Raw genomic sequence first — 25,204 nt, 5'->3', positions numbered from 1 at the left:
CTCTGTATTCCAAGAAAATATAGGTAGCTTTTCCAGGAACTTAGTCAGAGGAGGATGGTGAGGAGAAGAGATACAATGATAGCTGACATAAGATGTTGGAGCAAGTCTGGAACGAGCTTGTATGAGTGAACACATGAGAGAGATACTGAGAATTAATTATTGAATCTATTTCAACTATAAAATCTTGGGTAAGAGCAAGTTAAAATAAGTGAAAAGTTAGAATTACTTTTTAACTGACAAGCTTTTCTCAATAGTTGTGGCCTAATTCTAAATCATTATCTAATGTTTACTCAGAGAAACTGGTGAAGGGAGGATGTGTCCTTGGATAACAGCATAACTGCACAATTCCATACTTGTAATTCAAAGTGATGAAGCTTTATGGAAAATGTAGCTTGTCTGTAGCTTCCTCTGAGTACAGAAATAATGTATACTACTCAGGATATTTTTCCAGTGTGTCTTCCTTGGATTAGTGTAACTTGAAATCTTAGGAAAATATAAAAACAGATTGAAAGTTATTCCTTTGCTAAAATATTCATAACTAGTACATGAAGAATCATTCAGATTTCAGCAATTCTTATTCTCACTTACAAAGAGTGCAGTTTGAATCTGGTTTTCCAGCTACCTTAAGTTTAAATCTGTATTATTCTCGCTCTAAGTAGCTCATCTTCCCTTCCAGGAAATATTTGCTGTGCAGGAATCACTAACAGAATTCCTAGCTTCTTTGGGGCATTCAGATGAAGAACAATGCCGGCCAAGGACTTTTTCAAGTGTTTAAGTTCTCATGATACTCAGAGTGTCTGGCAGAACTCTAGCTCCAGCTGTAGAGACATGATGTTCTCTGAAGCTTTGTTGCTTTATCTTTCAAATTTTAGCTGTATATTTATACTGCAGTCAATTGCTGCCAGTTTTGTGGTTTCCTGTCCTCTGTGGGTCAAGTCATGTCTCAGGGAGGATTTTTGTTTGAAGAACTTCTGTTCATTTCAGTTGGGTGTGCATTATGCTTCTGTACATCTTTGATAATATCAAAATTAATCCAGCCAAAGGTGTTTCTCTGCATTCAGGTTTGATACGGGCTGCATTCACCAAGATTACAGTACCCCTGACATAACACAAATATGAGGTGGTACATAACTATCACATCCACAGCATTGCAAAAATCTGAGTATGAGGGACTTCTGCCAGAACAATGGATTCATCTCCTCACAGAAGTTCTTGATTTGGACTTCACTATTTTCCCATCTGGTTTAGTTATTCTAAGGAAATACAATAGGAGGCAAAAACATGGGTGTTTATGCAACATTTTATAAAAACATTGTTATGAATGTGACTGAATTCATATGCAGTAAGTATTTCTGCAGTCTTTTGACTCAGTTGAAGTATTACAAGAATTAGCCATTTGGATGGGGTTTTTTTGTTAATATTACTTCACCTTTGAGATTAAACACTCTTAGTGAAAAATAATTTTCAATGCAAAAAACAGGATCTATCATTCTGAAAATATTCGGACTTAAATTTTTTAGATAAAAACTCTTCAGTATCATTTTTCTCCTCTCGTTCTGTCTAAAAAAAGATTAGCAACACCAAAAAGATTTTGCAAAATATTATCACTGAGCCATTTTTACCTTTAATATTTTTAATTTTTTTAACCAAAATATTGACCAGGAACAATATCCCATGTGGAAATGTGTAGCTGTGTCAACCAGAAGTATAAACCCACACTTTTCAATACTCACTAGAGAGAAAGGATAACATGGTAAAGTATGACTTTTGTAACAGAAACATATTTGGAAATTATCTTCATTGCATCCTTAATAATGGAAATAATTCTGTAAAAAAAAAATGTGAATATATATTGTAATATGTTATACAAAGTTTAAACTAATTTCTGACAATAAAAGAAAGTAGGCTGTGTTACATAACAGGGAAACATACTTAATGCACCGATCCCAAATAACATAGGGGAGGATGCTTCACCTTTACTGAACAGTAGGCTGTCATTGATGGTTGGTGGGATTGGATAAGTGGAATAGACAGAAGTTAAATTATAAGCTGGATTGGTAGAATTACTGATAAATGTCACACTGAACATTGATCAAACTGAACTAAAAAAAAAATGTAAAGCATTGAAATTAATTATTTGTATGTAAGAGCAATTTGTACAGAAATAAATATCTTTAGCATTTGCTGAAGATATAAACAGCATTTAGATGTATGGCATCTCTGTTTTACATGTATGTGTTTTGCAACAGGTTAGTAGCAAAGATGAAGATTTTCTTGACCTTTCTGTTGATGTGGAGCAGAACACATCGATTACACACTGTCTAAGGTAAATGAATGCATCTTTTCAGCACATAGCTCTAACTGCCAGATATTTCAGGTCTAGTAGGTATAAAAAAGAAAAGTACAATAACATTAAGATTTGAACTTACCCTAAACAGGAGAAAAAGACTTTAAACTGGATGTTTCCTCTAATGACAAAATATACATTAATGTACTTTGCTTTAATCACTTTCTCTTTCAATGTTTCTATTTGAAAGAGGAAAATAAATCAACTTTCAGGGAAAATAATTGATTTCCTTGTTGTCTGGAAGAATTGCTGCAGAATTATAATTGGCTTCAAAGAGATTTAAATATGCTTGTCTTTAAGCTTCTACACAAGTGTTTTGTTGATTAGGATTTATTTTCCTTCTCAGTTTCTGTTCAGTCTCCCTTAGGATACTGTAGCAGTCATTAGCCCTCAAGTAGTTCACCCTGCATTAATTCGCCTCCCTGTAATAGGTGAGCAAACCAAAGAGAGGCTTTGGAAAGCAGTGCATTTTCTTTTTCTCCTGTAGTCTCTTTGCCTCTTCATAGTAACCAGTAGTTGAATCTTTATCGGTATTGCAGGCTTTTGTTTGCACACTTTTGAGTTCTTCACTGTAGCCACTCCCCTGAACCTGCCAGTATTACTTACCTTTCCCTATGCTGTTCAAAGTCAGTCTGAAATCAGACTGAGCTGCAAGGGTTGCTGCAGTGCATTTTGAGGCCCTTTCTAATCTGAGTCATTTTTTGGTTCTGTGGTACTGGAGACTGAGCTCTGGCCTTTTCTTACTGCTGAGTCTGGTGAACATGTTAAAAACTGCTGCTGTATAGATGTTATCATCTGTCCTTCAGCTTTCTCCAGTTTTTTATTTACATTCTAGATCTTTTATCTTCTTGGAAAAGTTTGCTTGGGAATGGCCATTTTATGTAAAGGCAGAGTAAGTACTTCAGCAAAAATACCAATAGCATTTCTTCTACTGAACAGACAGTGGCTATAGTTTAAGATCTGCAAGAACTGCATCTGCACAACAGCAACCAACGAGTGGTGGAGTTGAAAGTGACTCCAAAGAGGTTATCCCCTATTTCATGTCAGAGAGGATGCTTACCCAACCTGTTCCAGAAGATCTTTTTAGCAGTATTATCTTGAATGTCTATCCCAGTCCTTCCTGTTCTTTAATACTAGTAAGTTTTTCCTGCTGCGCAATATGCATCTTTGGTGTTTCAGTTCAAGCCCATTTCTTACCTAGAGTACACTTGCCCTGTGTACTCGAGACATAAGCCAGGGGTTGCCCCATTTCCCTTCACTGTAGCCTTTTACATACAAGAAGAATGCAATCACTTTGTAAAAAATTTAAACAGCCTAAGGTCATTCAACTTCTCCTTCTTAGGCTATCTTCTCTGGATGTCTACACATGTTCATTACTCTTCAGCCTTCTCTCCTACTGGACCTCTCTCTTGAACTCTGTCTTTCTTGAAGTGCCACTGTCTAGAACAGGACATAACATTCCAAGAGAGATCAATACAATCCTGAGAAGAATGAATGCTCTAAGTCTCTTTATGCATTCCAGTGTAGTCCCTTTACTCCAACAGAATGACATGCATTTTGAAGTTTACCAATTGCTCCTTTTGGAAATAAAGGAAAGCAAAATCCCGATTTTTCTTTTCTTGGGGTGGTTTAGAGTTTCAATTTACAGATTGAAGAGGAGAGTTATCACCTCTCATCTATTCTATTGTGTTTTATGTTAGCAACATTTCTACTTCTGTTTAGAAAACATATATTCAATTAGAATATGGATTTCCTCTCATTGCTGCTGGTATCATGCATTATTACACAAAATGTAAGTGCTTTTGTGGTTTCTTTCAGTAGGAACATCCAAGTTATTACTCTTTTTGGAATCTTTGCTGTTTCCTTTTTTTTTTTAACAACTGCTTTGCTGTGTCCTAATAGCTTTAAGGGTTGCTACATTTAAAAGGTAAAATACAGAAAAGCTGTGTAAGATAACATTTAAGTATAATGAATCTCTTTACCACTACAGATGACTATTCTTTTATTTCTGTAGTTTTTCAAAATGTAAAAAGTCCTTGTGTGCTCAAGATGTCCAAAGAACAGAAAGAATACAAGCCTCTGGCATAGTCTAAACCCACAGGATAGACAGCTGGGCCTGAAGCAATAAAAGTCTTATAACAACTATAGTATGTATCCATTGTGTTTATTTCCACTTGGAGTTGCAATTTTTATTAGTCAGTTTGATCCTGACTTGTGTAATAATTTATATTACACTAATAATTCTCTCATCTCTTAAAACAAAATTAATGCTATTTATGCACATAAGCAATAGAAAGCATCTTTCACACTGTAGCAGAGAGGCTGCAGAAGCACAAGGTCAACGATAAGTTAGCACATCTTGAGCAGATTTCTAAAAGAAATTTTAGAAATTTCTTTTTCTTGCTAAAATAGCATATAAGCAGAATGCAGATTGGACTATTGATGGAATAGAAGAGAGTTAGATATATCTTGAAATTAGCTTTGCAGGTCTAGAGAAGAGCTCTGCAAGGCTGTGGCTCTTGCACATGCAGACTTTGGGAACTCCAGTCAGTGATCTGTTGTTTTTAATTGTTCAACATCTATTAGAAGTGCCATACTGAAAATTCTTGATTGCTGAAGGAGTTACTGAAGTTGAAATTATTTCAATCCTAACCATTTTTCAGTGAAACATTTTTTTCTAATACTACCAAGAATAGATACCACAATGCTACTAATAAATAAATAAATACTACTACTAATAATAAATAATACTAATAATAGATATTAATAGCATCAGAATAACCAGTATATTTTAAAAGGAATTCAGAAACTCTTTGATTTTAATTAACTTTCATGGGAGACTTGGAATAGAACAAAGCAGTATCTATCAAATTTCTACCATCTGCACATGTTTCTTCATGTTAGAAAAACATTTTTCCTTGCTTCACTTTGAGATGAGAAGAAAACTAATAAATTTCCCAAATTTGTTTGCTTTTTTAAAAATTGAGACTGTAGGCTTTGAAAATAAATATCTGACTCTTTCTCTAACAGCCAACCTAAAATTTTCACAGGCACATTCTACTGAGTCTTACGTTCCCTGCACGTAAAACTCATCTTTAATATTTTCTAAAGTTTCAGCTCTTCACTTACAATTCCCTGAAAAGTTTCCATGCTTTTCACAGGAATTGGCTGAATTAAAATAATTTTATGTTTAAATTCAAATGTGAAATCATATATTGAGATCAGTGTTTACCACTGAAGCAAATCCTTCCCAGTAATAATGTTTTCTTTTCTTTTAGATAAAAAAAAATACTTATGAACAAAATTTAGGTGTAACTTATCTTTCAAAATATGTATTTTTCTCTAAATTTCAGCACTTTCTCCTCAGTGTAAAGACCTTATAAAGAAAATAAATCAGTAAAAGTAATCTCAGTTATTAAAAATATTATGCAGTCATATGAAGTACTTCTTTGCCATGCTCTGTCAACCTTAAACTTTTATGAAGTTACGTAATTAACTTCTAATGTCTATGCCCTAGCAAACTATGTGGTCTTCATCTCTCCCACCTACCCCTATAGTGATGATTACAGGAAGAAATAATCATCCAGAATCCTCCCTTTGCCTTGTAAGATAATTCTGGGGCTGCCTACTGTGAGAGCAGGCTAAAGTTGCAGACAGTGTGGATTCAACCTCCATGAATGTGAATTGCAGTGGTAGAAGTGAATTTATTTGGGTCCGAATTTGCCTGGAGTTCAGAAGCCTGTCAGGTACAAGGTAGGGGCACTTAATAAGAAGTTCTGGAATTCTGATATAGCTATTTAAGGCTCAAAGTCACAGGAAAACCCATGTGTTTAAAATGGAAGATAGGTTATATCTGCATTCACAGTTCTCAAAACTCCTGCTCAGCTGCAATGTAACACAAGAGATGACAAAAATAATTACAGGTTGTTTTCTTTTTGCAGTTAAGTGGTGTTAGGTACCTTAAATTTTGTTCCAAAGCATATCAGCACTGCAACTTCCAGCAAATCTTTTCTGTGAACTGAGAGATGCTATCAAACCAGCCTTCTACTGCCTTTGTCACTTTAAAAGTTCAATCCAGAAATATCTCCAAGTGTATTTACTTGACCAGGATTTACAAAATTTTCTATACCAGCTGCCTCTTTCCTTTTTTAGAAAATGGAAAAGTATAATCTAAAAACTTCTGGATAACTGTTCAAAAGGTTAGAGGATGCAGGAAACTAAGTTCAATTTATTTCTTCTTTGTAAGAGGATTTAAACCTTTCTTATGGAAGAACACCATAAAACACAAGATATTTGGGGATGGCAGAAGCGCACCTAAAGTTGCTTTATTCTGCAAATAATTTAAAAAGAAACAGAATGAACTGAGTGATTATACCCAAGTCTGGGAAGCCCCTTTATGTGAGAGACCAGACACAGGTCCCATTTTGAGACGCCTGACCTTTCCTCTGTATCATATAGTAAAGGGCCTCAGCTCCTAATATAACATGTCATAGCAGCTAGACACCCTAATTCCATTTGCAAACCCCAGTACAGTTGCTTCAGATGCTTTAGAAAACTGGAATGGGTCAGGATTTCATCCTGTCTTTTGGGTTCCAGTTCATCAGCCCAAGTAAATGTTCTCATATCCTTAGAGAACTGATAATTGTATTTATTTACAGAGACTTCAGTAACACAGAGACGCTATGTAGTGAACAGAAATACTACTGTGAAACTTGCTGCAGTAAACAAGAGGCACAGAAGAGGTAAGCAAAGAGCAGGCTGCTTCACCATGCCCCTCCTGGGCTCTAGCAAACTTACTCCAATGTATTTATTTTGTTTAAATAGCTAGAAACCTTTCATCCCAAATGCGTTCTCTGTGTGGACGAGAGAACCTGCAGACAGATTTAAAGGCATGTGTCTTAGTCTAGAAGCTACTTCTAGTTGACTATTGTTACTTACAAAGTGCTTTTAAAATGCAGCCATTTGCTCGTAAAGGGAAGAGAGAATGGCTTTGAACTGGTCAGGTGTTCATCATACGTGTTCTTGATGGTTTCTCAGGATGAGAGTAAAAAAACTGCCAATGATTCTTGCCTTACACCTCAAGAGATTCAAGTACATGGAGCAGCTGCACAGGTACACGAAGCTGTCCTACCGGGTCGTGTTTCCCCTGGAGCTGCGTCTCTTCAACACCTCCGGCGACGCCGTCAACTTGGATCGCATGTACGACTTGGTGGCTGTTGTTGTCCACTGTGGAAGGTGAGGTGTCCCCACGTGTGTCACAGGCTACTGGCAGGCGTTTGCCAAGGGCTGACAAAATACGGGGAGAATGCATGGACTTGCATGTGTCTTGGGCTGAACCATTTAACCAGCATCCCTCATAGTAAATCAGTACTTGTTTAAGAAATAATGTCTCAGGTCTCCAAAAGGCACAAGTTTGGTTTAAATTGACAAAACTACCTCCTTCCTCATATGACCCCTTAAAAAAGTTGGGAGCCAGGACTCTGTGAGGGCCAAAGGCTGTCATCATGTAGGTCTCACAACAGATCATTTTGGTCAATTTTCTCCCCTATACTTAGTTCTTGCAGTTTTAAATGTATTTGATGCCTACCATGAGTAACTTGTTAAGTGTTATGTGGGATAATTCGCTAAATGGTCCTGGCACAGATTTAGCTTTCAGTTGATTAGTTTTGCAACAAGTTAAAATAAAAAGGGAAGGGACTAAATGTCTAGAGCACCAGCACAGGTGGATTTACCAAGTTTTTCATAACATTTAGTTATAATTCTGCATCCATAAAGAAATGTGACTTATCAAAATGGACTCATTAGTACATTCTAATATTTTGGGTTTTTGTTTTGCTTTCTAGTGGACCTAATCGGGGGCATTACATTACTATTGTGAAAAGTCATGGATTTTGGCTCTTGTTTGATGATGACATTGTAGAGGTCAGTATGCTGAAGGTCATGAGCACAACTTTTGTATAAATGTTCGCTTCCCTGCTTGGGGTTAAAATTCTGTTCCTGAACTGGGTAGAGATTACCAGTCTACAAAGCCACAGTTTGGTCATTATGTTTATTTTAATTCTGTTGGGAAGAAAGATTGTAAACAAAATTATTAGTCCTGTAGTTTTTGCTCTGTCAGTGTCAGAGGGTTTTTTTTTATTTCATAGCAACATCAAATGTTTTTATTACCAGACTTAAAGAGTTTAATTTTGAATGTTTTCTATATCTAAAAAAATTAATTTAACTCATTAAAAACTTTTCACTTGGTAAAATTGAACTAGGTAAAGCTAGCGTTGCTGTAGAATTTTCACTTTTGAATAGGGAAAGAAAAGGCTGAATTGTGTTGTTGATCTGGGATTGCCTGAATGTAGCTTAGAGTAGAATCTGTCCCACAGCTATTGTAGATTCTGTCTGAGCACTCTGAAATTTATTCTGATGCAAACCCTTTTATGTCATTGTGGCCCAATGGCAAAACTGGGGTTTTGAGTCTGATTTCCCAAGAGGTAAGGAAAGTAAGCGCTGGGATGCTGGATGGGGCAAGTCTTGAAGATTTCTGAAAATTTGAGAAAGATGGGATCACATGGTCACATTTATGTGTTTTAACATAAATATTAGTTATGTTCATTACTGTATTCCAAGGAGTCTCTCTCTTATTGGAAAAAGCCTAATTCAGTTATGTTCAGTGACAGAAACATGCCTATGAATTTTATGATTGATATCAGCAAGAATCAGCCCCTAACCTTTACCCTTTCACTGCTTAAATTACAAAGAGAATTTACTAATTGCAGTCATTTAATCTGTATTTAGTATTTGTTTTATTTAACAGCATATTAAAAAAATATTTTGCAGAAAATAGATGCTCAAGCTATTGAAGAATTCTACGGTCTGACCTCTGATATATCAAAAAATTCGGAGTCTGGCTATATTTTATTCTATCAGTCAAGAGAGTGACTTGGCAGACTGCGATAACTGCGCACAAGGATGCTGCACGCAAAGGAAGGCGCCGGCTCCCCCGAAGTGACTTTTACACAGCCCACACCCCGGATGGTTGAACAACAATACACTGTCTCCTCCTCAATGGTTTATGTGATGTTGACTATAACCGTCCATTCTTGACATTCAGAACTTTGTTTTGAAGGGAGGGGGTTGTTTGTAGTTTTTAAGTCTGATTGAAGAGCTAATTGAAGTCAGATTTTAGTGGAATTTATATGGACTAACATTTACAGATAATGAGATTTGAATGTCAACTGTTAAACCCAATCCAGCTAGAGTAGTATTTTATATGAAAGTGTTCATTACATTTAGGACAAAATTATTTAAAACTTTCTAGATGGTTTTGGAGTGTGTTAATTTACAAAGCATTCCTTTAAATGCCTCCTGACATATACTTACCCCTTTTAAGTATAAGGAAAATATCCATTTCATGAGGATTTGAGTTGTGGTTCTAAAGGGGATTTTTTTACATGTTACTCTGCTGCAGAAAAGATATTCTTCCAAAATCATTTCAATTTTGATTGTTAAAAACTTTCAGAGTGTAACCACAGACCTAAAATTCACATACAGGGATTTAAATTACACTGGAACTAAGTAATTCTGTATGTTCAGCCACTTTGTCATGAAATAGTACAGATGAGGTGAGACTTCAGAAGTTACGGAGCACTGGAATAAAGGGAGTAAGATCACACATATGATACAGAGATAAGTTGCTTTTATAAAGATTGAACTTACATTTTTGTTAAAATTATGTAGATTGTTTACTTGGATTGTGTTGTGATTGCAACACTGCTCACGTGTAACATATCCATCAGGACTGAAATGATCCAGTCTGTTTAAATAAGCATTGTTTGTACATAAGACACAACTTGACCCTGCAATTTTCTAAATATCTGTAGGTCCCATTTTCATTTCTCAAGACTGAGTCAATTTCTTAGAAACATAATACATAGCAACCACTAGTGTACATGCTTTCATGTATATATCATCCTTAACATTTTGATCATATTTGACAGAGTTTTGTCACCACAGAAACAGATAGGGACCTGGAGTGGTTGATTTCAAAGTTAGTACAAAAGACTAAGTTTGTGATTTTTCTGGATTTATTTGGCTGGCACTTGTCATGAACTGGCTAATAACATTTCTGAATTCACCTGAATACCTGAATTTGGCAAAGAATAAATGTAGAAGAAAGTATCAATAGGGTTTGAGAAGAGATTGATAGTTGCTTGAGTCAGTGGTCATGCTGAGTAGCTACCTTCTTCAGTTTGCTATTATACAATTCTTGAACTTCAGTAGCCAAAGTCCTATTCCAATGACATCAACAGCAAAAACATTCTTTTTGTCTTCATGGGAACTGACAGTTCTAGTATTTTAAGGAAATATTCCCATCCCACAAAATTTATTTCTACCTGTTACATTTTATTCACTTATTATGTATTTATCAGACAATGTTGATTTTTGTCCTTTTTCTTTAAGAAGCCTGCCTGACACTTTATGGCCAACACTCCCTTTCAAGAAATAGCTTTTGAAGTGCAGCTACATCTCATATTTTAGTCTTTTGTAGAAAAGATAATAGAGTTTTTCATTGTACTCTACTGTGAATGTGAAATATCTTTTGTGAAATATTGGTGAAAATTAAGTAGCTTCTACTGTAACATCATTTGAAGTTCAGTTGGATTTTTCAATGGCCATTTTGGAAACTAAGGCAATGTAGCACTTTACACTGAATGAGAAACAGAAGTGGATTTTTCAGCAAAGATTATTTGTGATTTATCATACTATTATACTGATGGAAGAAAACAGATGTAGAATGTAACCTTAGAGGACTTAAGTGAATGAGAGTAGTGGTCTACAGAGATCACTCACATGAATGAAGGCTGGTATGCAGGCTCAAGACAAGCATAATTAGGATGCAGCTCTTATTCTTTTATTGATGTTACAATGAAATGTTCTGTCTCTAATACAGAAGATAAACATCTTACAGCAGACTTCAACTCCCACTGAGACCCGGGAGCTTTTCCACTGAAAAGCTAAACCTGCAAATCCCTCTTTAATTGATTTATTTATAAACATACAGAATTTCTGTGTTAAAAAAATATTAAAATTACTGGCCTTTTAAAATGGATAAGGTTTCCTCACTGTGAACGAAATCACTTTCTAGATCAGCATTAATCAGTGCTGGACCAAAGGTCTGTATTTTGCAGTTTACTACTGAACATTCTTGCATCATTCTTTTGTTTTAAAATATTCAAAAAACCCAGATATTCTTAAGGTCATCATTTGAATCTCATGTTTATATGAAATGTAAATTTCATTAAAATAATTTTTAAATCAGTTCAATTTTAGGAAACAATTTTCTTATTTCAATAGACCTATGTGCAAATTGGTTTTTTAAATGTTAATAGTTTGAATTAATATTTAAATGCTAAACTACAGGATAGTAATCTCTGGTTTTCTCAACTGCAAGACAGCTTTAGATTGTAAAACATACAGATCATTGCAGTAAGTTATTGAGAGGAAAATTACTAGAATAAGCTGTTTCATAAAGTATAAAAAGGCAATTTTAATTCATGCTGGCCCATGGAAAGATCACAGCACTAGTATCACTCCAGTCCAGCATCAGTAGTCTGACATCAGCTCTGAAGCAGTGTGGAATACACAGTTCATATTAACATTGGCTAAACTAAGGAGCATTTTCTTTTGATTAACAAAGTTGTGGTCACAATTCTATAAATTGGATCCAGTCTCCAGTGTGCTGAATATCTTGACTTCAGTCCAAAAGCTGTCACAGCTGTATGAATTGTGCCAGTCTAGGCAGAGGAACTCTGTCAAATTAAGCACATTCACTCAAGTTTTGCAGCACTGGGATCCCCACAGGAACAATCATAGGGTGTAAAGTATTTCAGTTGATTAAATACAGCACAATCCCTTTTCTTTTATGCTTATGCATAGATTTCCAGTCCCTTATGAAAGAGTGGAAAAATACCTAAAAGACTTTCAGCTAGCAGCTAGAAAACAAAATGCTAGCACAGATCTCTAATACTATTCTGTTCTTCCCCAAAATGACTATATTTTATGGTGTCAGGTTCTAGGTATATTAGGTCTAACAACAATTGGAGTTTTCCAATTATTTCCCATGCTGTTGCTGAGATGCACTGTCCATTTATAAATACTATTACTATGTTCTCTTGTTAGAAAAAAACCCATTTTTGTCTTGTCTGTGTTTCCACAGCACTGCAGTGCTGATGAATCAGTTACCTTAGAGGATGAGCTCAGAACTCAGCTTCTGTATTTCCAAGAACAGGCTGTCAGGATTTTATGGAATTTCTAATGTGGGGACATAGCAGAGGGAGGCAGAAGAGTGGAGTGATGGAAAAGCCATGCCAATGAAACAGAACACCTTTTTGAAGTTAGGTCCCAAAATGATTCCTGTCAATTCTGTTTTAACAATTTAGTTACCTCAGAGTACTAGATTATGTATGAAAAGTCATGTTCCTTTAGCAGGTGGAATAAAGAAAACAAAGTAGGAGTTCCCTTCATATCAGGTTTAGTATAAATATTGAAGCCTAGCAAAATTCAACTGAAATTCACCTTACACAATGGGTCCTAAAGTGCTACCACAACCTTTTAGATTTAGACATTACATTTCAGTCACTCTTCTGTTCCAACATCATGTATTGGCACCTGAGCTGACAGCTTGCAGCTGCCAGTGATTTGATGCCTCTCAGCAGCAAACCCTTTTTGTTTTATCTCCTTTTTGCTGCATGTGGCTGATAGTTGTGAGCAGTATCTTACATCTGAATGAATACTAGAAATTTTAGGAAGTTTTGGCTGTGTACCTGTTCTTTGCTAGTATCTTTTAGAAGGGTTTGTTTTAATTTATTTTTCTTTTGTTGGTCTGTTACTGTATTTGTATAATTTATGTGGTTAATACTATTTGTTTTGCTTTAATTTTTATGTACCTTTTTTTAAAAAATGTAATCAACCCAAGCACTTTAAGCAACAATGTCAATCTTGTGAAATTCCAATCAGCTTAATATTTTGCCTTTGTCTTACTGCTTTTGCAGCTGTTTGCTTGCAAACCAATATCTCTAGTTACAACTCCATTTCCATTTTTAGGCTTGTAGTGCTAGTTGGCTTATAAAATTGGAAAGCCCAAGCATTTTCATACATACTTGTTCATGTATAAAAAGGACAGAGCATTCACTATGTGTCTGCTGCACACATCATTGTGTACCTGATGAGCTGCACTCTGCACATTTCACAGCCTCTTGTGCTCTCTGCCTGCTGACCCATCTGAGGATGACTGCAACACTTCAATCTGTGACATGATTATCAATGACTAGAATTTAGAAAAGTTCCAGTTCTTACAGGAGAATTCTCTTTTACCAGACAGCTGATAATACAGGTATTGCTCTCTTTGCTGCTTTATGAGTGCTCCGTTTGGTCTCAACTGTGAATAATCTCATGAGCCACAATTATTCTTGGCTACGGTGTGCATGCTGCCAAGCAGAGCAAATTTTTGCATCTTTCTTCTCTTCACTTGGGCCAATATGAAGCAAAGAGATAATGAAGTAAGACAAGTGCTTGTGTAAAATGATGGTTTTAGAAGGCAGCATCTGTGGTGTCCATATCAGAAAGCCAGTGACTTTCTGTGTTTTTAATGCAAGGGTTATTCCTAGTGCTTTAGGAATACTGTATTTTCTTTGACCAATGAAAAAACCAGAACTTTTTCCTGTTGCATCTGTTCTGATACTGAGGTGTTTCTTCTCAATTTAACATGGCCTTTACTATGTAAATAGCCCTTGGCAAGGCTCGACAGACACCCATTTAATTTCTTTTCAGTTAATATGCATTACTTCAAAGAGATTGCTTGAACCTGTCTGCAAAATTTATTCAGATAGCACAGTTCTTTTGCATACAGGGTCAAATAACACCTATCAGGAGGTATGTGCCCACCTGATGGGACCATCTGGCTAAACCCACACTATTTTACATACTAATGATTCTTAACCCTCTAGGAGGTTTGGTTGCTGGCTTTGCTGCAAATAACTCCCTTTATTCATGATCTCTTGCTATAATTCTTTAATAAATTCTGTTTCATTTGGTTATCAAGACTGGGACTATTGTACTATGTAAAATAAATTAACTTGTGTGTGCCATTCACTTCAGTCAATTTAACAGCCTAGTGCTTCTGATGAAGGCTGTGGCAGGTGACAAGAATATGAAAAAGTAACTTTTCTGTGATAGCACAGTAGGTCTAGCTATCTGTGATAGCACAGGAGAAGCTGGACTAACATGTAGCTTCCTAACCTCCATCCTCTAGGTAATCCGGACCCTTCTCATAGGATTCCAAAGTGGCAGGACTAAGCCCTCCATGAAGACATCTTGCAGTTCACCAAAACACATTGCTTGCTGCAGTAGATAATTAATGAGTATTTGCAACCCCTCTGTCCCCACTCCCCAGAATCTCATCAATAGGTATACATTCCTTGAAGAGGCTGAGCTTAAACCTCAGCTTTGTATTTGCAATGGTGTTCATGTTTGAAATGTCCCACACCATTCTGGCCACATACTTAATTGTTTCCTAGTCCTCTCCAACTCCCATTCTAACAGCAAGAGCAACATCAGGGATGCCATGTTACAGGTGCCAGTGGTTTTCCTGGAGACAATTTTCTAGTCTTAGTGGCTTTCATTAAAAAAGACCTAACACAAGCTCCATAACTTCTCATGATGCTTTAGGAGTAAAGCCACCACATCCTGTATGGATATGAATGTAGGGTAGCAGGAAGAAGAAAGAGAAGAGGATGAAATGTGGAAAGGGTTGGTTTTTTTCAGAGGCTTTGAATATGTGTATCTGTTTGTAAATATATAGTCCCTCTCTACCTTGTCAAAATGATGCAATCATAATAAAACTACTTCAATTCTGTGCTAGCTTCTTAAGTGGAATAAGAGGTAGCAGAATTATGAGGCACAAAATTGGGGACACACAAATACTGGATTTCTAGTACAGCATACAATACTCAGTGTATGTGTACAGATGAATATCTGCTCTTTTTAATCGTCATGTACATGTAATTGAACCCTGCACCACCTGCAGAACTGTAAGATAAAAATCATGTTGGTTATTAAGGTTGTAACATAAGAAAACAGTATTTTCTCCTGTTAACATGTTTATATTTTACATAAAATAAACTCCGTAGCTGATCTCACTTCCATTCAATTTGCTTTGACTTTAGCTGGAGCCATACTAAGGCTGAGTGTTGATGTTGGTTGTTACACAATGTGTTTCTGAATGGCAGATGCCTGTGTTCTTACAGGTGACAAGACTACTGATGCTTGCTTTTTATTTCATTTAATGTGATCAAGACATTTTAAGTGACTTCAGCAAATATTTCACCACGTGGGCTGATTGCCTCTGAAGTGTCTTAAAAGTCCAAGTTTTACAGGTAGTTTCTGAGTTGTCTTGGTAGAACATACACACAATTGCATGACTGAGCTGTACCCAGTTAAAGCACACCACCATTGACCTTGTCAATGTTTGAGCTTCAATGTCTCAGCTAAAACTGAAGAGAATGAAAATCAGCCAGAGCTGAACCACCTTTTACATCAGGAAACAATGAGCCCTTTCAGCCTGGGATTTTACCTGTGACTAATGGAGTGGGAAAGGATTTTGCTACTGAGATCTAAAATTTTGTCAAAGACTTGAAAGGTTCCTGTTGTCAGCTGACTTTCCTTTAGTTGTTCATTAACCAACACAATTTACATCCTCAAAAGTGAGGTAAATAAAAGGCTGGAGTTTCTTGCTCCTGTCTAAATGGATTCTCTTTATTCCTTCATAATCATTTAGGGAACTGAAATCAAACATAGCTGTCAAATTGCATGTTGCATTTATAGCTAACACACTGTAAGATTTATGGCACATCAGATTATCAAAGGACTGGGTTGAAAAACACTTCATATCTTACAGTACATGTTTCCTTTCAAATTAAAAATACTTGAAGTACCCTCAAATTTATTCCTGGGTTACTAGGACGTAAGCATTTGACTGCAGGATGGAGACAGAAACACAGGAGATGACTGAACTAAATATTCAAAAATCCATTCTTTTAAAACATTTTGAAATAATAGAATTTATGGTGTGCAAATAAAGAAACCATAAAAAAGTTTCCAGTGGCCAGATTTATAATCCCTGTACGTGAACTTCGCTAGAACTTCTCTCACTTCAGAAATGCACTTTCCTAGAAGCTTATGATGTTTACCTGTGTCTCTGTTCCTTACTCTTTTGTATGAATTAGATTAATCATTTTACATTAGACTGGATTATGGTCTGTGCACCAGATAACCAGAGAAATGCTAAAAATATAATTTAATCTGAATTGAAAAGTCAGATATAGTAGGAGAAAATTGTAAGGTTACTCATTTAAATGTAATCATCAGACTTCAAATGATATTTATTAGATATGACTAAGTACATGACCTGGAAAACCACATTCCACATTTCTGGAGATATCAATTTCCTTGAAAGCTTGTGTGCAACTTAAAAATCTAGTACCAATTCTTAAAGAAGAAAAAGAAGAAAAGAAAAATTCTTAAAGAAGAAAAATAGGACATCCATTTTCAATAAATGTACACACACACACACACACACGTATATGGCAACAGGACATTTTAATTATCTATTCTGTAAAAAACTTCCCCTTATTAATTTTTTTTACAAATACTTAGAGATCACTCCATCGCCTTGTTAAATTTCACTCACCCTCACTGTACAATGCAGAGTTTAACCTGTCACAAACACTTCACCTGATGCTAATAGTGCATTTCATCTCACCATGAATACAGAAACAGCAGAGGAGTCAGCACCCTGGAATTGCAGGTTGTCCCAGGATGAATGGAGAGACCTACCAGGATCAAATAAAAGCCAAGAGGTGGAGGCTGATAAAGACTTTTTTCCAAATTGCTGCAAGAGCAAAATAAAGAGGTCAATGCTGAATGAACTTTGGAACAAGACAGAGTGAAACAGCCTTTGGATTTCATTTGACACACATATGAGAAAAAATATTCAAGTCATGTACAGAGCAGAACCAGAGATGAGGAAACAGAAGTTACAGACATCACCCAGTATTGCAAACCAGACATCACAAATGCTTAGAGAGCAAATTTTAATATCAATCACTTCACTGTAGGTGTAAAGAAGCTCCAGGTAGGCTTGCAGCTTAACAGTGGGATTAGTAATAACAGAATCTGGAAAAATGTTGCTTATAGCATTCTCATAAAAATTCTGGTGAGCAGAGCTGTGTTCTCTGTGCAGCTGCAAGACATGATAATGTGTGGAACACTGTGAACACTGGAGAAGAACTAACTACTACTGCTACTGAATGTGTGATTATCTGTGCTCTTTGAAAACAAGTTTCAGGAGCAAAATATAATCTTAAATTTTATTTATTCACTAATCATGTAATTCTCGTTGTCATTTATGAAGCATTTTTCATCCTCAAGGTAGTTTACCTGAGAATCAAATAAACTTTCAAGTCTTAATTTGGTGAAAATGGTACAAATTGGATAATGTGTGCCAAAATCCATACATATTTTAGATAACTTGAAATTGAGCTGAATGTGGCCACCACTGAACCAGAACACTTGAACTGTAGCAAAATTATCACCAGCTCCTCAGTAGCTCCCTTGATGACCTCTTCGCTTCTGGTGATGCCTGGAGAGGCTACCTAGAACAGAGTTAAAGGGTAGAGGTAGATATTTATTGAAAAGCCTTCACAAGGTACAGCTTGGGCAGAGCAGGAGTCTCACAGAGACTGCACCCCAGATGGACAGCAATCACGAGTTTGTCAGACAGATGGAAGTTTGGCCTATTTGCCTATCAGAGGTTAATTGTCCAATTGCAGCTTCAGGTAATGTAATCACATTCCCCCAGTTTGCTCTCCCCAATTCACTTTTTGTTTATGTATTTTGGGGCCTGAGACAGTAAGGTTTCCTTGAGTTTCAGGCCTATAGAGAAATTGTTTTGTCTGAATAAAATGGGAGAACAGTAGCTGACAGGCTATGGAGTTTTAGAGTTATGCACTAAATCAGTACTGATCTGAAGAATATAAAAGCTAAAACTTAAGGCCCTACTGGATGCAGTTCAAAGTGCAGGCCCTGTAGCACATTGATCCATAAAACCTGATGCCTTGCTCTCTCTGATGCAGCTCATCTTACCTGGAATGCACTGGGGCAGCCGAGGTTACTCGGGAGGTTTGTCATTACAACACTTCACAGAACACACCCAACCAATGGGTTGGTTTTCTTTTGCCCCTTAGTATTCATTAATTATTACAGACTAGCATAAAATATTAGGTAAAGCAAGGATGATGTCACTTATTTATGGTTTATTTCTTAATTCTGGATATACATTTTCAGATGAACAAAAGTATTCTGAGGTGAGGTCACAGACTGTTTTAATTCTGCAAGATGAGTAGTTCAGGCAGAGACCAGTGTTGACTAAGGCATCAGAATATGGCCTTGAGAACAACATAAAGCCCAAAAGAATTCTTCCCCCTAACCTTTACAGCTGTGATATTTTTAAATACTCAAGCACAGGTTGCTAATTCTACTGTTGACATTTATGGGATATTTCTGGGCATACTGCATCACTATCCTGTCATGTTGTTTCAACCAACATTGAATCAATCAAACTTTTGTATTAACATGCTTTAGAGTAGTATTCAATATTTATATTAAATTGTATTTTTACCGTGACTTAGAGAACATGGTTCATTATAACTAAAATTACACATTCATACTTATTTATTGTTCCCAAATGCAGTTACAGAGGACGAGGAGAGACAATCAGTTTAGCCTAAAAGAAGTGGTAATGCAGAGTACAGACTGTGCCCAGCCAGTGTTTGGTGTGGTAATGGCTGTGAATAAAGGCTCAGTGTTTCATGTGTTTAGTTGTCATGACACTTGTAAAAGTAATGTACCTGGAAAATGTGTTTCCTTAATATAGTGAATCTCTTGCTCTCACTCTTGTGCAGCCAACCCCCACCTCCAGATACTGAGCTGAAAACAAATCACTTCATTCATCATGCTCTAAATACAGTCGAACTTTATATATCCAAAGGTGTTTTACTCAAAATCTCTGCAATATGATAATGAGCCATATCTCCCAGGTGATTTTTTTTTTCATGAAACTGTGTAAAATTTTAATTCATTATACCATTTCTTAATGAAAAAAAAAAGCAAGGTGCAGGTCCTCCTCCAGTGGCAGTCCTCTAGTGACATTTTGTACCCTTTGCATTGGGGTGCTGGGTTTTAATTTCCTATTAGCTATTATGTATGGGCTACATCTTTTTTCCTATTACTGCTGTGATTTTGGACAGTATCATCTACTATTCCAGCTCTCCTTGAATGGAAGAGCACTTATCTTCTCTTTCTCCAAGGGATTACAATGCCAGTCCACCAACTACAGTGAATTTTGCATCCATTTATTAGCCCATATTATTGGGTACATTCATAGGATTCAGCCCTTGGTAGAGCATGTTCAGGTAAGCAGCAAGGGCTGTAGATTGGATAGGCAAATCTGAGCTTTCCATTCTTATCCCTGTCAAGAACTCATTGTATTACGTGGGACAAAGAATGCAACCTCTCTCTTCCTCTATTTCTCAACTAGAAAATGAGTAAGCCAATATTTACACGCATCAGAGAACTATGGAGCTTAGGTCACAGAAGTAGAGGTTGCCACCTAAATTACTCTTACATGCACAATAAGTAGGTTATCACAGGTTTTTTCCCTTTGCAGGTGCTCATCAGTTAATAATTGCAGCACTCCTTTCAAGGAGGAAGATTTGCAGACATTAAGTGTAGTTAACTGCTATTTGACAGAAGATCTTTACAAGAAACAAATGCCCAGAGGTGGCAGGAATAAATTCAGTTATACAAATGTGATTCAAATTTGTCTTAAAAGGTCAGTACTATTGGATTTTATTTCCAAGCAACATACTCCTTCATGAACCCAACCAAAATCAGTGTAAAAAAATCAGGTCCTGCACACTCTCACCATGACTACATCTAGTGGTTTCAAAGGAAGGGGAGAAAGTTCTATTGGAGACAGCTTATGAAATAAATGACCCATTAAAGATCACTTCCTTAGAAAGCAATGAAACTTTACAAGGGAAAGAAACTTTCTATCCAAGCTTACTCAGTTTATGGTTGCTTTTTTTACAGATACGAATCAAGCTAATGGGTTATGCACTGTGTATTGCCTCACTCTTCATGTATTTGCTTAGCTAATTCCCCCCTAAAGTATTTTGTTATCCATAATAATTTTCCATGTATGCCTTAGATAATGAGATGCTATAATGTTATTTACAGCATTACTTATTATTACTTATCTTGGCCCCTTGGAATGATTACATGGATACGTGAATATCAACAAAACTGACCTAACAAGCTTAAGGCAATACTGAAAAAACCAACCAACCAACCAACCAGCCAAAAAAGCCAACAAACAAAAAAAAGAAGCAGTCCTTTAATGGCTTTATAAAGTTAAATAGCAAAAAGATTAGGCTTTTTACAGAAACATTTTTTTTCTAGAACTCTGTCCTTGAACAATTTTATTCTTGGGTTTTATACTCTTCATTTTAATTTTTTTTTTGCATATCTCCAAAGCAGAGAAGTCAGCTAAGTCATGGCAATGTTCTGGGAAGGAAGTGGTTCATGTCCATGAAGAGGAGTAAGAAATGCTGTGTTCCCTTTATAAAGGGCAATTCCTCGCCCACATGGGCATTTGGAGCTCATAAGAATCAGGTTTCCAAATAACCCACGATTTGAGTCTGGAACAAACAATTTGCACCATGCAGAAGTGAACCATCCTCAGCTGTCACTGTCATGGGCTGGTGGCTCAAAAAGTTGCTGCTCATTTCCAATGTCTATTTTTATCAGGCCCTTTTAACTGGTCACCAAACAAAGAAAAGGCAAAAGCATGTAAGATCTTTTCTAGAGGAAAATCTTAATTTAGCTGAATGTTAGTTTTATAGTGTTGTCTAGCTAGAGCAGAAGAATTTGCTTTTGCTTCCTCCACGCACCTAGCACACACACAGCCAGGAAGGGTCTCTACAAAACCTTCTCAGCTTCTTTGAACAAATAAGCAAAGCCCTGTCACTGGGTGACTTTCCTGCTTAACTAAGAGACTTCACACAACAAATAAGTGAAGTCAAGGACTTTGCATCACAGGTCACTGTCCCTTGGTTCCAGCTTTATCAGCTAGGTGGAACAAAAAACATTCTGTTCTACTTAGTCCTTTCATTTGGGGATATTGACGAAGTGTTGCCTTTACTCTTCAGTTTCTACTTAACCTTCTACTAATCACCTCAGCACTCCCAAATTTTAGGAAATCCATAGGTCTGCCAAATCCAGACCTGAAAACAGTTCCAAGTTTTATTAATTTGACGTGAAAACATTAGTAATACTTGTTTTAGAAGCAGCACACCCAACTAACCTCACTGCTAGGACTGTTCTGAGTTTTACAAGCCGTGTGGTTCAAATCCAGTTACGTGGGGTGAAGGCCGGATAGGTTGTGCCCACTTCCCTGCTGGCTGATACAGCAGATTCGATAACTAATATAAGTGTGTAACACAGGAACTTCTAAGTAGCAAGGATTTTTTTCTTAACAGTTAAAACATCACCCCCTTTTACTTGTTTCTTGGTCAACAGACAATTTCACAAACAAAGAACATCATGCACTCAGGTTGGAAACCTATTAGAGAGAGTGATGGGAGAAGAGATGGGTGACTGCCTCAGGCATGAGCTTCAGGGCATGGGTGTCATTGTGCTCTCTGCTGTCCTGCAATGCTAATGAGAACTCCAAATATCATCGCACTTTGTTACTTTGTGAAAAATATTCTTACCACCGTGTGTTCCCACCTAATTGTTTTGCAACAGAAACTTCTCTTCCCATTGCTGATCCTCTGGACTGTAGCATGGATATTAATTCACAGAAGTTGCAGTAGGAGAAAACTATTATTTTATTTCTCAAATATTTTTTATTTCTTAGCAGCAGATGAATTCTGGCAGTGAAATCTTTCACACTGGAACTGTATTTTCCTGCTGTGAAAAAGCACTGCTTTTCTTTCTTCCAAATCCTACCTGCCATCCTTCTATAATTGGAATTTAACGAAAAGCCTAACAAAGCAAACCCTCTGTGTCTCAAGAAAAACACCAAGTGCCAGTGGACAAAGCGGGCCCAGGCACTTGTGAACATGGTCTGAAGAAAGATGAGCTCAAAACAAATCACTTTATCTAAATAACCCCCAATTGGCATGAACTATCATCATAACATTCATGCAATATTTGATATGTATGAGCAGATGGGAAAGAAATCCTGCCTTTTGCATGCTACAGCTCAGTGTGCTTTGGGGCATTCACTGAAGTCAGTTGGAGCAATTTTTATTGTGCTGGTTGGAAAGCTGTCTAGGACAGCCAGGAACCAGGTGTCTGTTAATTGAAAGTGCATCATTATGCTCTCAACTCGGTGCTTGTTACTGTGCTTGCAAATACAGTGTGGGGATCTTGGCCCCTGGTAGCTCATGATGAATTTCCTGCTGTTATAAGCTCTCTGACAGTTTTGCCTGTGCTTTCTAGGACAATTTCCAAAAAACTGAGTCAGAAAAAGCAAAAGAGAGCCAGGTTTCTGGAGAAGATATCAGCTCCAGGAGAGTGGTTCATCATGGAACAGCAGGGTTTTGAGGTCAGTATTTTTTTCTCCTCTCCTTTAGTCCCTGGCTGTAAACTGACAACTTGTGTAAGATCAACTTGTAAACAAGGAGCTTGAATAAAAACATCTTCTAGGCTGTTTGATCAGGAGTCTGTTTGACAGAGGTCTCTCTCTGGTGTTGGGAGCAGAGAGAATTCAAAAAAGGCATGTGGTAAAGTTTAAAAAAATATTCAAAAATATTCTCATGCTACATTTCTTTTGATTCTTTGCTGCCTGAATCACTGATCAGTACGTATTTTGTCTCTGTGGAAGTAAATTTCCTGTCTCTGATACCAGAGAAAACAGAAGTTAAATTGAAAACCACATTTACTCTTTAATTTTTTTATTATTCTTTCCACGTAAATCACTTGCATTTAAGCTGCCTAAAATCCCTCCCAAAGATCTTTTTTTATTATTTGCTATAGCAACACATCAAGAAGCAAAATTTTTAGTTTACTGTGTACCTAAGTGATAAACCCACATTTTACAGATTCTGACATAATATGTAGTCATTATTTACTTAATTAACTCTAAAAGGCTGCTATGCCTTTTGGAACAGGAGAGGGAGCAAGTCTGCAAAGCCCTTTACATGTGTTCACCCAGGTAAAGTCCTTGACAGGAGTAGCACAACATGCCAGTGACTCGAGGGCAATAAAGCCCAGAGCTCCTAATTCCTACATTTTCTTAGGCTCCTCAGGGTGCCCTTGGCACACATCCACACCTCAGACAATTTTTCCTTTTTCCCATGCCCGCTGGCTTGTGTGACCCTGAGATATTTACCCAGGTTGATTGTTCCACCATTAAACTACCTGCTCCTGTTCCAGTAAAGAGTCACCTGGCTCTGAGAAGGGCTGGAGTTACACTCATTGACACCACTAACAGCTCCAAAGTGACCTCTGGGAAACACAGCAGTGGGAAGACAAATACTATAAGTATAAATTATTTTACAAGCAAAAATGGGAATATCCCTTCTATAAGTCTTTCAGATGTTGGCTATTTTGGTATTAACTTAGAATAATGTAACATACTTCAACTATTTGGTGGGCAGTTAAAATATTCTGTTCCAATTTTTGGCTTGAAAATAGGCAAAGAGTATATAATAGCCACTTATATGGCTTGCTTCTGCTTCTTCTGAAATCCAAAGGGACATCTTCCCTTTGAATGCAATAGATTTTGAATAAGGGCTGCTTTAATAAAGCTGAGGAGCTGGACCTGGTCAGTACTGGAGATGGGAAAACAGAAGAAAAGCTCATTTAGTCTTAGACATCCATTTATTTTAATGAAAATGATGATAAATTTAAGGTACTAGCCAGAAGTTGCTTTACTCAAACACTATGTTCCAATATAGCTGTTTATCTAAATTTGAGAATGTTATGACAGGTTAATAGGCATTTAGTTAAAAAAAAAATCAAGATGCTCAGATTCTATATTTCTTTTCTAACCATAGATCTCATGAGGATTCTAACAGCAATTTAAAGTTCATAAAAATATTTCTTACTCCTCATGGCCCCTCTGAATTCAAATTCAGTCTGTGCTCACTGCTGCTCTTCATGAATTAAATTGCTCATAATTTTCCATTTGTTCTAGTGGAACCTTATAATCTAATGGAAGCCATTAAATTCAACAGTCCAGTCCCGTTTAGTTGGCAAGCCCATCATAAAGGAAATATGTCAAACCAAATAATGAGGTTAAATAATCAGACAGCTGTAAGATGGTATGTAGATTGCACTATTTGAAGCCTATTTTAAAAGGTCCCTTATATTCCATTATAAACCTCTAAATTCACTGAATACACTTGCAAATTCCTGTTTGAAAATTGTTATGGAAAATTTCCATCAAGGCATTTCATCAGTGCTATCTAGTTCTTAGAGTAAGGAAGGCACTTGAAAAGGTGAGATTTTCCCCCAGTATTACCATGTGTTGAGTCCAGCTTTTTTAGTCTTTTGTCTTCTGCTCTAGGGCTCCCCAGCAGCTCAGGGACTCTGGCGTGCAACTCCAAGAGCAGAGGCATCTTTGACAAAAAGACATGTAGGAATCTAAGGAGCCAAGTTCTCTGCAGTGTAGGTATACTGAGAGCTGTGAAAACTTGCTGATTCTCACCACATGGAAACCACACTCCATCCTTAATTGTT

The 25,204-nt window shown here is 36.7% G+C and overlaps 1 protein-coding gene across 1 annotated transcript in view; it reads left to right on the top strand.

Annotated features, from left to right (window-relative positions):
• The window catches only part of USP46 (ubiquitin specific peptidase 46), a 33,673-nt gene extending 18,154 nt beyond the window's left edge, over nt 1-15,519 (top strand). The window contains exons 5-9 of the mRNA XM_084204666.1: nt 2,250-2,326; nt 7,006-7,089; nt 7,385-7,582; nt 8,191-8,269; nt 9,176-15,519. Coding sequence (XP_084060792.1) covers nt 2,250-2,326; nt 7,006-7,089; nt 7,385-7,582; nt 8,191-8,269; nt 9,176-9,277 — 540 coding nt within the window. The 3' untranslated portion in view covers nt 9,278-15,519. The remainder of the gene's footprint in view (nt 1-2,249; nt 2,327-7,005; nt 7,090-7,384; nt 7,583-8,190; nt 8,270-9,175) is intronic.
• The last annotated feature ends 9,685 nt before the right edge of the window (nt 15,520-25,204 follow it).

Source organism: Fringilla coelebs (assembly GCF_963513975.1).
Source record: "Fringilla coelebs genome assembly, chromosome: 4".
In the NCBI taxonomy this organism is placed as follows: Eukaryota; Metazoa; Chordata; class Aves; order Passeriformes; family Fringillidae; genus Fringilla; species Fringilla coelebs.
Note: the sequence above shows the minus strand (reverse complement) of the source record. Positions and strands in the feature narration are given on the sequence as shown.